The following is a 13,053-nucleotide window of genomic DNA, read 5'->3' as shown; positions in this document are numbered from 1 at the left end:
AGACTCTTAAAATCCATCAGTGGACCTTTCCTCTTATCTTATAGATCAGCTTCTTTTACGTAGTTAAAATTTAGTAAGTAGAGAACTGAGATCAATTCTAAAAATGTAGGTATATTAAGAAGGATGTGTTACAAAGATCTATGTTGCTATTTATAAGTAATCCAGAAAAGGGCATGAATAGTGAGGTGACGGAGCTGACTGATGATGCTAAGTTATTCACAGTAGTGAAAACTAAAACTGACAGAAGAGTTGCAGAAGGTTTTCAAGATACTGAGTAAAAGAACAACATAATGACATGCAGTTCAATACTGATAAATGTCAAGCGATGCACATGAGGAAAATCATCCAATTATGCCTAAACAATGTCAGTCTCTAAACTACTTGTACCTGCTTTGGCTATCTTATAGTATAGCTTTTCTATGAAAATGGTGGTGTTACATTCAACTGTAATCAGAAAGACAACTAGATTATTAGAAATGACTGATAAAAGACCACAGAAAAACAAAAAACAAACAAACAAAAAAAACCAACAGAAAACAGCACAGTGCCATAGGAAGTCCATGATTCCCTCAGATCTTGGATACTGAGATCTTGTATAGTGTGGTCTTTCACTCAAGAAAAAGTACAGTTTGATGTTGCAAGGAGGGACTGAATAGGTAAAAAGTTCAGCTTGGAAACAAAAGGAGTATATAAATTAATGGATGGCATGGAAAAGATGAATTGGAAATAATTATTCATGATTTTTGAGTGAGTATCAAGTTGGTACTAGACAGGTGTTTTAAAATAAAGTGCCTTTTCATAAGGCATAACTGAAGTGTGGAATTCATAGTTGTAGGTATTACACATGCTAAAAGTATAAATACATTTTAGATAGGATTGGAGAGAGATATGAAGAAATGTTGGTAAGCTTTTATTAAATGCAAAAATACTGATGCAGCTTCAGCTTAGGAAAATTTCTTAACTCAAAAGTTGCTAGAAACTAGAGTTGTGCTTTAAACTTTGTGAGTTTCTCCTATTCTTATTCTTCTCCTTTCCAATTGTTAGAAACAGGATTACTAGGTTTGAACTACATTTTTCCTTGGTCTTGTGCATATGTATTATAGCTGGGAGATGTGACTGTAGTGTGTATGGAAATTTCTAGTATTTCATTGCTATTTTTTCAGTACTGATGACAGCAGAATTGTGGCAGCATAGCCGTTGAATGCCATAATCACAGAATTATACAATAGTGGGCTCGTGTAGTTAGGGAGGGGTTCATTGTGGACTGGATATCAGGCTCTTTAGTAGGTGGTAGGAACCCAGATATTGCTATGATCATACCAATATTCAAACCAATATTAAATCTATCTAGTCTATTTAGGCATAAAGAATATTTCCCACTTTTTTATTGTAAATGGTCTTAGTGATAAAGTCTGAAAACAAAAATATCTGAATACCTTCATGCATACAGGGAGATTTGATACCAAGTAGATGTCAGCGGTCATTTAAAAGAAGAAAAAAATGAATCCTTGCTTGAGTATTCTTTGTTTCAATCTCTCTAAAAATACCAAAAGAGTGATAACATGCTTCTGTATACAAAACTTATAGAAATTTATGCAATTTGCTGATTAATCTATTTAAAGTATTTTTATGTACTGAATACAATATTATTATGTTTTCCTCTCTTACACTCCAATTTATTTCACCTTGATATCTTGTTTTTAAATTTGTGTACACATAGCATCACAAAATAATTTTCCATAGAATTAGTGCTATCACACCAAATTGAAATGAGGCAAACACTTGCTATGGAGCCTTCCATTCTAAACAGATTGTTTGCCAAAACTGAGGCTTCTATTAGTAAAAGGTCAGAAAAAACTGCTAAAATTATTTAAGACCTAAAGAATATTCTTTACAATGATGATTAAAATACATTTATCTTAGAAAACACGACTGGTTTGACTACATTATCTAATGTGGAATGACTGTCATTAATACTAGATGAAAATGAAAGGAAATCTAGGTTTCAGAAATCAAAGTTGCATCATGCTGCTGTGTACTGCCATCTTAATCAGTGTCAGTCTGAGTCAATGCTGCTGCTAAGTGATTTTTAATATTCCACATCCATTGCTTCAGATAAATGAGAGATGCTCTTTTGCCTTGTTTCTTTCTGACACCTTTAATTTACTACTTAAATGTGTCTCTTCATTTGAGGAGCATTGCAGTAGGTTGAATTTTTTTTTTTTGGATTGAAGAACCTTAAGTACATATATTTTTTAACCTCACAAGTTTGTGATGATGGATCAATTACCATTTGCAGAACACCGTAGAGACCTACAAATGGAGCTTTTGGAGTGTAGTGTATTATTTATCTTACTACAGACTAAGATGAAATATTTCAAAATGATGACGTTACAAAAGGCTCTAGCTACGTGCATGATACATAGCATTATCTGTACAGGTATAAAGGCTATCTTTACTTGCAAGAATAAACTGACTTCTATACCTCAAGCAGAGTCCTTTACCTCTGTTATGGAAAGCATGTAACAAAGGGATTCTTTGTAATTTTTCAGAAGTGAAAAAAAGCCAAAGTCTAAACGAATCCCTTAAAGCCAGGGATTCCTTTAACAGAGACCACCAACTAACAATGAAATAGTTAACTGGAATAGCTCTAGTTACTGCTAACTAGAGTCTAATTTCATTTAGTGACCCCTTTTCATTATGTATTTTCAGCTTCTGCAGCTTTTTCTTAATAGTGGCTGCTTAACTCTAGAGGAGTTAAAATCTTCTAGATTTTAATCACTAAAACAAAACACATGGGGAATTATAACCCAGTCTTATTACACCAAATCCTATTCATGGTGTAGTAAAAGCCTACACAGTAATTTTATTTGTATAAATAAAACCAAGAGCAAGCTGCGTAGCCATGATGCATACTTAAAAATTACCAGGCTGTCCATTCATCTCCCCCGAAACAATATAAATTAAGTATCTAAATTGATATTTAATAAACTATAAGGGGTCTGTGTTTTGGTTATAAACTTCTTCCTAACTTTTAATGTGATTTGTGGAATAACCTTGAGCTGGGAAACTTTAGAGGTGGTTCTGCCTCAGCCTTTTCCTTAGAGTGAAGCTCCCAAAGGAGGCTAAAAAGGTTTTTAATCGCTGCAAGTTTTGATAAATATTTGTTAGAATGTCTTTTAAATAGAAAGAAAAATGATTATTTAATGAAAGAATAGAAATTAAAATGGATTTTGTTCCTGCTACTGTCACTTGAAATCTGCAAGTTTAGCCCCCTGAGAATGATCAGTTTATTCTCATGCCAGAGAATCTCCTTTTCTGCCTGACCCAGTCACTCTTCTTAGAGGACCATGGCATACAAACACAGACAAAACAAAACAGATAACCTTGTCATGCCTATCTTATTAAACAGCAAGTTTTGTAGGAAAACAACTTGCTTCTTGTATATATAGATTACATATACTCCCTTACAGCACGTGCTGGATTCAAATAGAATGGGAGAAGTAGGACAAACAATATAAAAATATACTCCAATACCTTAATAAATGTTTGACCACTTTCTTCTTTTTTTTTTTTTTTTGAAGAATCATGAGTCACGCCATAGATGAAGCATAACAAGGCAGTATTTCTTTCTGCAGCAAGTCCTAAATGACATTCCCATTCTCATGTCTCTTCACGCTGATGTTGTTTTGCACCATCTGCATCTTATGGTATACTTAGTATACCTCCCTATTCTCTTTGAGAATATGTTGAGGCTAGAGGTATGTTTCCAAACCAGTCACCAAGGAGGAGATGCTGGCAGCAAATCTGGAGTAGCACAATGGCAGTATGGGCAGGGTAGTACAGGAGAGTACCTCTGAAGGAACAGAGTGATAAAATGTGTGTAGAATAATCTGCAAGTAGAACAGTAATCATTTTGAAGAAAAAAATATCTGCAAAGTAGAGGAGACTGTCCATCCTGGAGTATTTAGGAGGTATTATTTCAGACCATCTCCATCTAGATTTATGAGAATTAATAAATAAACAGTAGTTTCCATACTATTTCCACTCTCTTTTGCTTTTCAGTCCTACTTCAGGCACCCAAAAGTAAGATAAACAATTTTCTTCAGATTATGGCTGTGATTCTTAATTTTGATCTAAAGTCTGTCCTGGACAAAGGATCAGGTCTTAAGTTATCAGAATAAATAGCTTAATATTGTATTCATATACAAAGATGTCATTCCAATTTTTCATGTAATTATTTCATTTTTTGCTCATATTAAGATCTCTAAAGCCTGTACGGTCTAAATAATTTTTTTTTTACTAATGATTTAAGACCTAGCAATGTATTCTCTTAGATAGAATACTTATAGTATTCTATTTTTAATATTAAATATATAAAACTAAGTTATATCATAGTTTGCCAGAAGTTGATTTCAGATGGAACTAAGCTGACTAGTTCTGACAGATGATGATCAATCTGTAATTCAGTACACGCATGGATAATAAAGAGTTGACTGATTATTTTCCCCCATATTTTAAATCTTAAGTCTGTAAACTTAAATTTTAATGGAAATCTACGTATTGCCAGAATGGAAGAAGTTGAAGTTTTATCAAGACTCTCTACTAAGCTTAAGTATGTTTCATTAGAGGTAGTAAGTCTTACCTGTTATATTTTAGCTATATACAGATTTGGTTTAGAAGCACGTTTCTTAGGATGTTTTTTCCTCACTCTGATGTCTAGTTTATGGATTAATACATCAGGACTAATAGATACTCTAATATTCTTTTTGCTTAATGTCTTACATCTGCACTAAATTCTGTATTTTAAAAATGAAAACGCACTCTCAATGAATTATACCAAAGTTGATATTGTTTTCTGTATAAGTTGCTGTCTGTAACTTTATGACAGCTTACCAGAGAAAAGTGTACTTGGTGGCTTTAGAAGTGTGATTATGGATGGTTTTCCATGATTATTCATCTCTTTGAGTAAGGGCTCCAGCAGTGGAATAAACATAGATATGTCTCTGTTCTATTTTTCCCCATGAATAATCTAAACCAGATCTTTCTAATTCTCTGTTTTAGGTTGAAGACTGTGTCCTTCCACCACTAGTTTCTTTGGTCCATGGTCAGAATGGTAAGTATACAGCCACATCAACTACAGTTTCCATGAATTCCACATTTTGTTTTAATTAGACTTCAGTGTGGTCACATTCTTGGCACCTTTATTTTTAAGTGGAATGGAGACTCTTCAGCTTGCGGTTGCTCTCAGAAACCACATCACTGCTCTTAAGCCACGAGGTCATGGCTGAGGAGAAAGGGGAGAGCCTCGACTCAAACAGCAAGCTTCTGTCTCTCATTAGAGATTCCTTGCTGCCTCAGTAAGTATAATATTGCTGCTTTAGTGGGGAATAACTTGATATTCAATCCATTTTGACAGCATATTTGTTTTAAATACCTTTTTTATGTTTAAATGGCAAAATGAAAAAAAGAAATGGTAATTAGCTGCTGTCTGAGTTCTGTGCCCAATATCTCTATCCTAGGTTAATTCAGAATTTGGTTGTTTATAATACAACCACAACTTCTGTCTGACATTCATTTTTGCATCTTGGTGATACTGTGCCTCTGGCTGCTCTTGTTTCTTGAAGTTTCCCCTAGCTGTGATTTAAATACCCTCTCTTTGTTCAGCTGATAAAGTCAGAGCATTCTAACACCAACATCTTCACTATTGTGGGTACTGTGGCCCACATGTCCCACTGGCCCACTGTCCTGGAAGACATTTTAAGATCATATGGAATGGCTTATAACTTTTTAAAAAAGGAAAAGTACATGATGGATTAGTCCTTCATGTTCACAGAACGGTTATTGTGTCTAAACTGCTGTCCTTTCCCACTGCCCTAAGCAACAGAAAAACCCTATACTAGTGGGTGAAACTACAGCCTGTGGGCCAGCTGTGGCCTGGAACTTAATTTATATGGCAAATGAGGCCTGTCATTTCAAAATGACTTGGATCTGAACCTGCTTTGGCGGGGGGTTGGACCTGATGATCTCTGGAGGTCCCTTCCAACCCCTAGAATTCTGTGATTCTGTCTTTATGCTCACCTGCATGTGTTATGCATATGTATACTGTGAGCTGGTAACATCTCAGTAGAGGGAAAGAAAACACAAGCATAAGATGAGTACAGTAAGAATAATCTTTCACATTATTCCAGGATAATGTTACAGTGCATTTTAATGTGTGGTCTTCCAAAGTTAGTAATTGTCAATACTTAGCTGCCCTAAGTGAGGAAATCGTTCCCCACCCCTTCATTCAGTAAGTGACAGAAGGGTGGAAGAATGGATGCTGGATTATGATCAGAAGCATAGTGCGTTCCCTAAAAATGAGACTGTCTCTTGCTAATTGACTAATACTCTTAAAATTTGAGAATCAAAGTTCTGTCTGTGCAATATTTGTAAACTTTTCTTTGTGAGAGAAAATTGGAAGGAAATCTTAGTGATATATAGAGAAGCTAATTTTCAGATCTTTCTTCACACTGTTTTTTGAACTGGAAAACAGAATTTTTTAGTATGAATTAAAATGGAAACTAGAAATATTAAAGAATAAAGTATACATGTTATTAAAAGCTGTCAGATACTTTTCTTCAGATAGGGGAAGAGACTTCAAGTCAAGCAAGACCAAGTTCTGTCTTTGCTTTGAAACTTGCCCTTTGAAGACATGCCCATCTTATAACGTGTTTCTCATAGAGCTGAGGGAGGGGTCAGGCTAACTCCAAACTAGAAGGAAGACAACCAATGTACTACTGTCTCCTCTTCTAATTAGCTCAATTGGGTGACAAAGCTTTATTATGGTCTGAGACTAAATATGATTCTACTTTGGAGAATTCAGTTGTGCTATCTTTGCACGAATTATATCGTAGATGTATAAAAGAAGTCTTGCAGTAGCTCCGAATCTTGGTTCCAGGCTTGGCTTAAACATTTCCTGAATCAGTTCCTTTTCTCTCACCAATAGAGATGAGATAATACTTGCATTTGAAAAGCATTTTGAGGTTATTTTAAGAAAAAAAGAAAAAAAAAAGATAATTGGAATTTACGTGAGCTAGATATAAACAAATTTCACTCTAGTTCAGGAGCATGGTAGAAGAGCATGTAAATCTTCTAGTAATTCAAAAAGAGTTAACTAGTGTTGATGTATTTAATACATTATTTGAACCTGCAGGTTGATCCAATGCTTAGTAAATACGTTCAGATGTGGGGAGCAGGTAATCAATGCAAAAAGACACAGGTGGAACAAAAAGCAGAGGAGGGTTGAAGGATTTTCTGCAGAAAAGAAAATTAAAACTTAGTTTTGATTTGAAACTCTCAAAACTCAACTTTGAGAAAAATTAGAAAAGGAGACTAAAGGAAGACCAAAGCAGCTGCTTTAGATGTCAGAAAAGATACTAAAGGTAAGTTTTGTTCAACAGTGTTCGAGGTATGGATCAGAAAATATTTATGGGAGTTAGGAATGAATCTTCATACAGTCTCCACAGATCTCAATAGAAGCTTTATATGAATGCAAAGGAGTCTGGCCTAAATCTGTGAAGAGAGGCCTAAGATTAGATGCAGGCTCTACCCCCAAGAAGTAACAGTTACTTGAAAACTATGAGATAGAAAGTAAAGCCTGTATTTAGAGGCTGAAGAGATGTTTGCTTAAGTTGTTTAGTCTTTTTGTTCCTGGACAAAGGATGGGACAGAATGTGACTCAGCTGGAGGACAGTCAAAAGATGAGAAATGTAATGGCTGTTTGATCATGGGCACTCTGTGGGGAAGAAGGTATTTCTACTCCTCTTAATCCTGCTTTTTGAGAGATGAGAGTTATTGGGTATTCATCAGAGGGGCATCTAGGTTTAACAATTTATGTGTAAAACTTAACACAGGAAGTAGGATTTTGGTCACTATGCATGAAATATAAATTTCCTGTCAATGCAGGAAAAATAAGTGCTTAACAATTTTTTCCACATCTTTTCTATCATCAGTAGAATGGTTCTTTCATTAAATATTTGTTCATTTGTAGATCTGAAGATTAACTTCCTTATAGGACTTCGTTCAAATGAAATAGTCTCATTCGATTTCACTTCATTGAGAAGTTACTTTTCCTGAGCTTTTTGTAACCAAAAGTAAACTTTCTTCTACAGGAAATGAATGAAGTAAATAATTTCTATTACATATCCAGGTTTTTAAATCAGAAATTCAAACATCAGCCCTTTCTCATTTAATTAATATTCCGTAATATTCCAATATGATTTGACATGCCATCATTTCAAATTTGTGTTGGAACCAGCAACAGGAGAGGAATGTGTTTTTAAAGATTAGCTTGCTCTCAGTAGACTGTCAAACCAGTTCTTCAAGTACAAAATCCTGGATACTTGAAATAATTTGTAGATAAAATGTTTAGTCTTTAAGAGCTTAAGAGAATCCATATCCTACAATCTTTAAGTCCTCTTTTCACTCTTGCTTATGGAAAAGACGGACAAAATAACTTCTTGCACTGCAGTACAGAGAGTTTGCAGAACTATTATAAAATGCTTTCTAAAACTGTCATTACTAAATTAGTTTACATTTTGAAGTGGCAAGGAAATCATTGAATGAACTCATTCATTTAACAAAGTCTCTCAGGCACAGAATATTTTCCCTTAACAGAAGATTCATATATTCATAGTTCCTAACGGTCTTTATTCAAGCTATGTGTTTATATTAATTGCTAAGACATTCATTTTAGTAATCTGTGTTTTCTCATGTGGTATTTGGTTTGATGGATCACTGCACCTTCCCTTAGAAATATTTTTTGCTAATGCTTTCTTTGGAGAAAAAATAGAGTTTGAAGTAAAAGGAAATAAAGACTTTTTTAAATTGAACTCCAAGGAATTATGCTGCTAAGTGTGCAGATTATTACTAATCTCTCTCAGATGTAATAAATAGATGGCTTAAAATGCTTTAAAGTGGACTCCATTTAGAGAAGGTATCGATGTGCTTATAATAAAACAAGTATATCACAAAGTATCGGATTTTTAAGCTAGCATGGCTGATTCATTCATTATTATTGCTAGGAATTACCATTCTGGAGAACTAAATCCATGTCTTGTGCAGTGAGCAGATGACTTCTGACACTTAAGTCACTTTATAGCATCTCTGCTTGCCTCTTATTTGTGGATCCTGAGGAGCAAAAAAGAAAAATTAAAAAAAAGGGGGGGAGCAAATAATTCCATTATGCTTTGTAGAAATATGTACTCCATGCATGTAGGGTTCCAGGATCAGTGTTTACTAATGCATTATAGTATTTTCTCCCTTTATGAAGAAAGGGACTTTTCAATCACCAGTGAGAAATAGTTTTCTTTGAGGAACTGGAATCTGTTCTTTTAAAGGAAAAAGTCTTATCACCAGAGACATGAAGCCAACTCATTGGTCTACAGAGTAGGTTCAGCTGCATGTGAGTGCTTTGTGGCTCTGTGGCAGCACATTCAGGCTGGTATGTAGCAGCTGTGATACATTGGTTGTAGTCTGTGTGCTTGTTTGGAAGGTTCACCTCTTATGAAGGAAGTCTTGCAGGCTACATCAAGAATGTGGAACTGGTGTGCTTCACCCTTCTTTTCTTAGAGCTGTCCAGGTGAGAGACTTGGCCAGAAAGTACAACATCACCTTCTAGATTGCTTTCCTGTGCAAATCAGAGTGCTGAGGTGTGGTCCCTGTGGAGAGGGGATATTTGTTCCACGGAAGAGCTAGCACACATGAGGGTACATGCCAACATGTTGGGAAGTGATTCAGATCCCTCAGTTCAGACACGAGGAGGGATGCTAACACGTGAAGCAAATTTCTTATTTATTTGCTTGATTTTTGCTCATCCCCCTCCCTCCTTCATCAGAACCCAAGACAAAAAAAATGTGAAAGTATTTTGGTGCACAAAACATGATAACCTACCACATTTTCCTGCAAATCATCATTTTATTTGTATTTGATTAATTCTTCATATTTTTCTTTTACAAATCAGTACATGCTTACAATTCTATTACTTCCACATGTTTGGAGTAGCACTACTTGTAATCATAGATGATGTTTTGACTTGGCTGTGTCTGTTTTCTTTATGCTTACATTTATCTCTCCTCCATCATTGTACACCATTCCCCTCCAGATATATTTCTATTTGAAAAAGATAAAATAAAAATAGTCATTTGTTGGGGGAATATTACTGGAAAACCAGCAGCAGGAGCAAGGTCCATTTTGTGTTTCAGCAACCTGTTTTCCTTTACCAAGATATCCAGAAGGTGATGTTTTGAAATGTTCAATAGATATTTCTTTTGTAGTTTTTATCTTCACTGTCGCTCTGAATAAACATTGTTTTAAAAATGTATATTAAATCATATACATTTATAAATGTTTTAAAACATTGCATAAATATTATGCATTTATGTATGTACATCTCCATATAAAAAAAGTAATTAGTTCTTTTCTTAATGCTATTTTAAAACTTAATCTGATGTTTTTTAAATACTGTTTCTAAATAGATCTTGTTTATTGCTTTGTGTAGTTCCAAACAGCATTGCATTTCCATTGTGGTTATTATAAAGTTTGGAAACGTGTTTTTAATAGCATCAACTTATTAACGCACAGCTCTTGGTTTTATATTTTTTTTTCAATGTTGCTATTCTCTTCCCCTTCAGGTATGGGTACATTCTGATGGCTCCAGACCCAGTACCAGTGTATGCTCTGAAACTGCTGGTGGCCTTGACTGAACACAGCCCCGCTTCTGTGAGGTGATGTAACTATCCATTTTCTGTTGTTCTGTGCACTTTCTGTTTCAATTTATTTTTTGCATTAGGACTTAACAATAATGTAACTTTCACTGTCATACTATTTTGACTGGCACTTAGGAGATTTAGAAAAACTGTGTAGAGTATTTGTTATAGAACATAACCTTATGGCTTTTGTGCTATTTCTATATGATCCTGCTTATTTTAATAGGAATTTAGCCAATGAAATATTAAAGACAAAAATCATATATTTTAATATTAATTTTAAAGAACATTGTAATGATAATTTCAATACCAAAACATTATCTAAACCATTGTCCAGCTAAACATACTTGTGCTAGGAAGAGGTGGTGTCTTTGTAAATGGTTTAGACCATTTAAGTCACTTTAAAGTTATCCAGTTTTTCTGCAAATCTCACTATCCTAAATAAGTTCTTAAATATTGATTTTAATGTTTGGTATAGGTACGCCTAGTATGTTTAAAAATATCTTACTAGAACAACAGAAGGAGACACTCTTTAAGCTGTGATGATCCAAAAAAAAAAAAAATGGGGGGGGAAGCATACCTCTCCCATATGCACACACATAGCTATTCCTCTCCTCTGATCTACCAGGAAAATCAGGTTCTTTTTGCACTTACCAATATCCATTTGTAGTATCTGATAGTGTTACGGCTAAGAAGTCACTGCATACTGTACTGTCTTGCTTTGATTAATTAAAATAAGCACAAGATTTCATATATAAATTATTTTAATATAAAATATATATTAACATATATATAACTCTAAAATATTTATACAAAAGGAATTTTAAATTGTTCTCCCATTGATCTTGCAAAAGATGAAAACATTGTCTTTTCATATTCCACGGTGTTATTTTGATATACTAACTAGACTAAAAATGAACCAGAAAATTGAGTGGCTTGAGATTTTAAACAGTTTGAATACAGTGAGGGTGGTGTTCAACTGTATTTATATGTATACAGTTTTTATTGTTTATGATCTGTTTATGCTACTGCAGACTTTTATGTATACTGCATATAATACAGCTTTCTATTTTTAGCATTAACCTACAGAGATTCTAATTCTTGAAGCATTAAAATTAAAATATTTCTGTAACCAGAACACTGGCTATTATAGTAGTGCTCTTCCTCTGCCTAATGAATTCTCTTTATTTGAGGAATCTTATGTATTCATTACACATCTGTAATCATCCCATTTCTCCTGTGTCTTGCTGGCTTTCTTTTACTTTCACTGAATAATTTGTTTGGCTAGGTTTCTGAAGGAGAAGAGATTATGCAAGTCTCTTGGTCTGTCTTCTTCCTGATTCTTTGACTTCCCAATTACTTCAGCTGAAATTAGCCCATACATCAAAACTGTGACAGAAATTCATAGTATCTTCGTATTTTCACAAACTGCTAGGTAACAAAGCTGAAACCAGATAAATGTTGGTTAATGCAGATAAGCAGTAGGTCACAGCTGATTGTATTTTGGTTTGAGCACTAAAATATCAGTACATATGTAGCTCAGAATTACAACATATGCTCTTTTTTGCATTTCATTAGGCACATGGAAAGAATCTGTGATTATTGTGATGGGAAGTATGTAGGTAACACTGGACAAAAATTCTTCAGGAGTAAATTTGTTCTTTGTGGGAAAAACTCCACTATATTTTAGTACTGGTGTTAGTGATGAGGGCCAATTTTCATCAAGTCTCCATGGTTTCTCTAAGTTTATATTTCATCCACAATACCTGGCTTTGAAGGATGAATACCTTCTCCTTTGAGTTAATTGAAATGAAAATAAAAGGTTGTAGCAAAAAAGGTTGTTGTGAAATGGCAAAATATTAATTTAGCGCTTCACTTATTGCATTCACATCTTTCAAAAATAACTTATTAATCTTATTCCAAAATAAAAAAGTGAATTTGGATGAAGGTGAGGGCTACTGTCTTTTAGTTTGTGCCATCGGATAGCCTCTTCTCAGAAATGCTAAACTAATACGTTATTTCCCTTCTTTTCTCTTTCTTCTTTAATCTTACCATGTTTCTTGTTTGTTTCTCAAGTTTATCTCTTCTTTCTATTCTACTCAGTTTCTTCCTATGTGCTCCCCAGTAGAGGCATCAACATTTGAGGAGTTCTTACTTTAGCATTTGAAAAGAGACAGATGCATTCTAATGTTTTGTGTCCTTAGTTTGTAGCGGACACTGTACATCAGCTAAATTGTTGTGATACCAAAGGAAAAATTTTCAATCATCTTTTTTACTATTTTGAACTATTATTCGAGTACTATAT

General features: G+C 34.3%; 1 protein-coding gene across 9 annotated transcripts in view; it reads left to right on the top strand.

The window, feature by feature from the left end:
* ULK4 (unc-51 like kinase 4) overlaps positions 1-13,053 on the top strand; it is a 242,747-nt gene that overhangs the window by 91,842 nt on the left and 137,852 nt on the right. For all 9 annotated transcript variants that reach the window (XM_035549727.1, XM_035549732.2, XM_035549729.2 and 6 more), the window contains 3 exons: positions 5,065-5,116; positions 5,216-5,360; positions 10,674-10,766. In XM_035549727.1, the coding sequence (XP_035405620.1) occupies positions 5,065-5,116; positions 5,216-5,360; positions 10,674-10,766 (290 nt within the window). The remainder of the gene's footprint in view (positions 1-5,064; positions 5,117-5,215; positions 5,361-10,673; positions 10,767-13,053) is intronic.

This window comes from Cygnus atratus, chromosome 2, assembly GCF_013377495.2.
Source record: "Cygnus atratus isolate AKBS03 ecotype Queensland, Australia chromosome 2, CAtr_DNAZoo_HiC_assembly, whole genome shotgun sequence".
NCBI lineage: Eukaryota > Metazoa > Chordata > Aves > Anseriformes > Anatidae > Cygnus > Cygnus atratus.
Note: the sequence above shows the minus strand (reverse complement) of the source record. Positions and strands in the feature narration are given on the sequence as shown.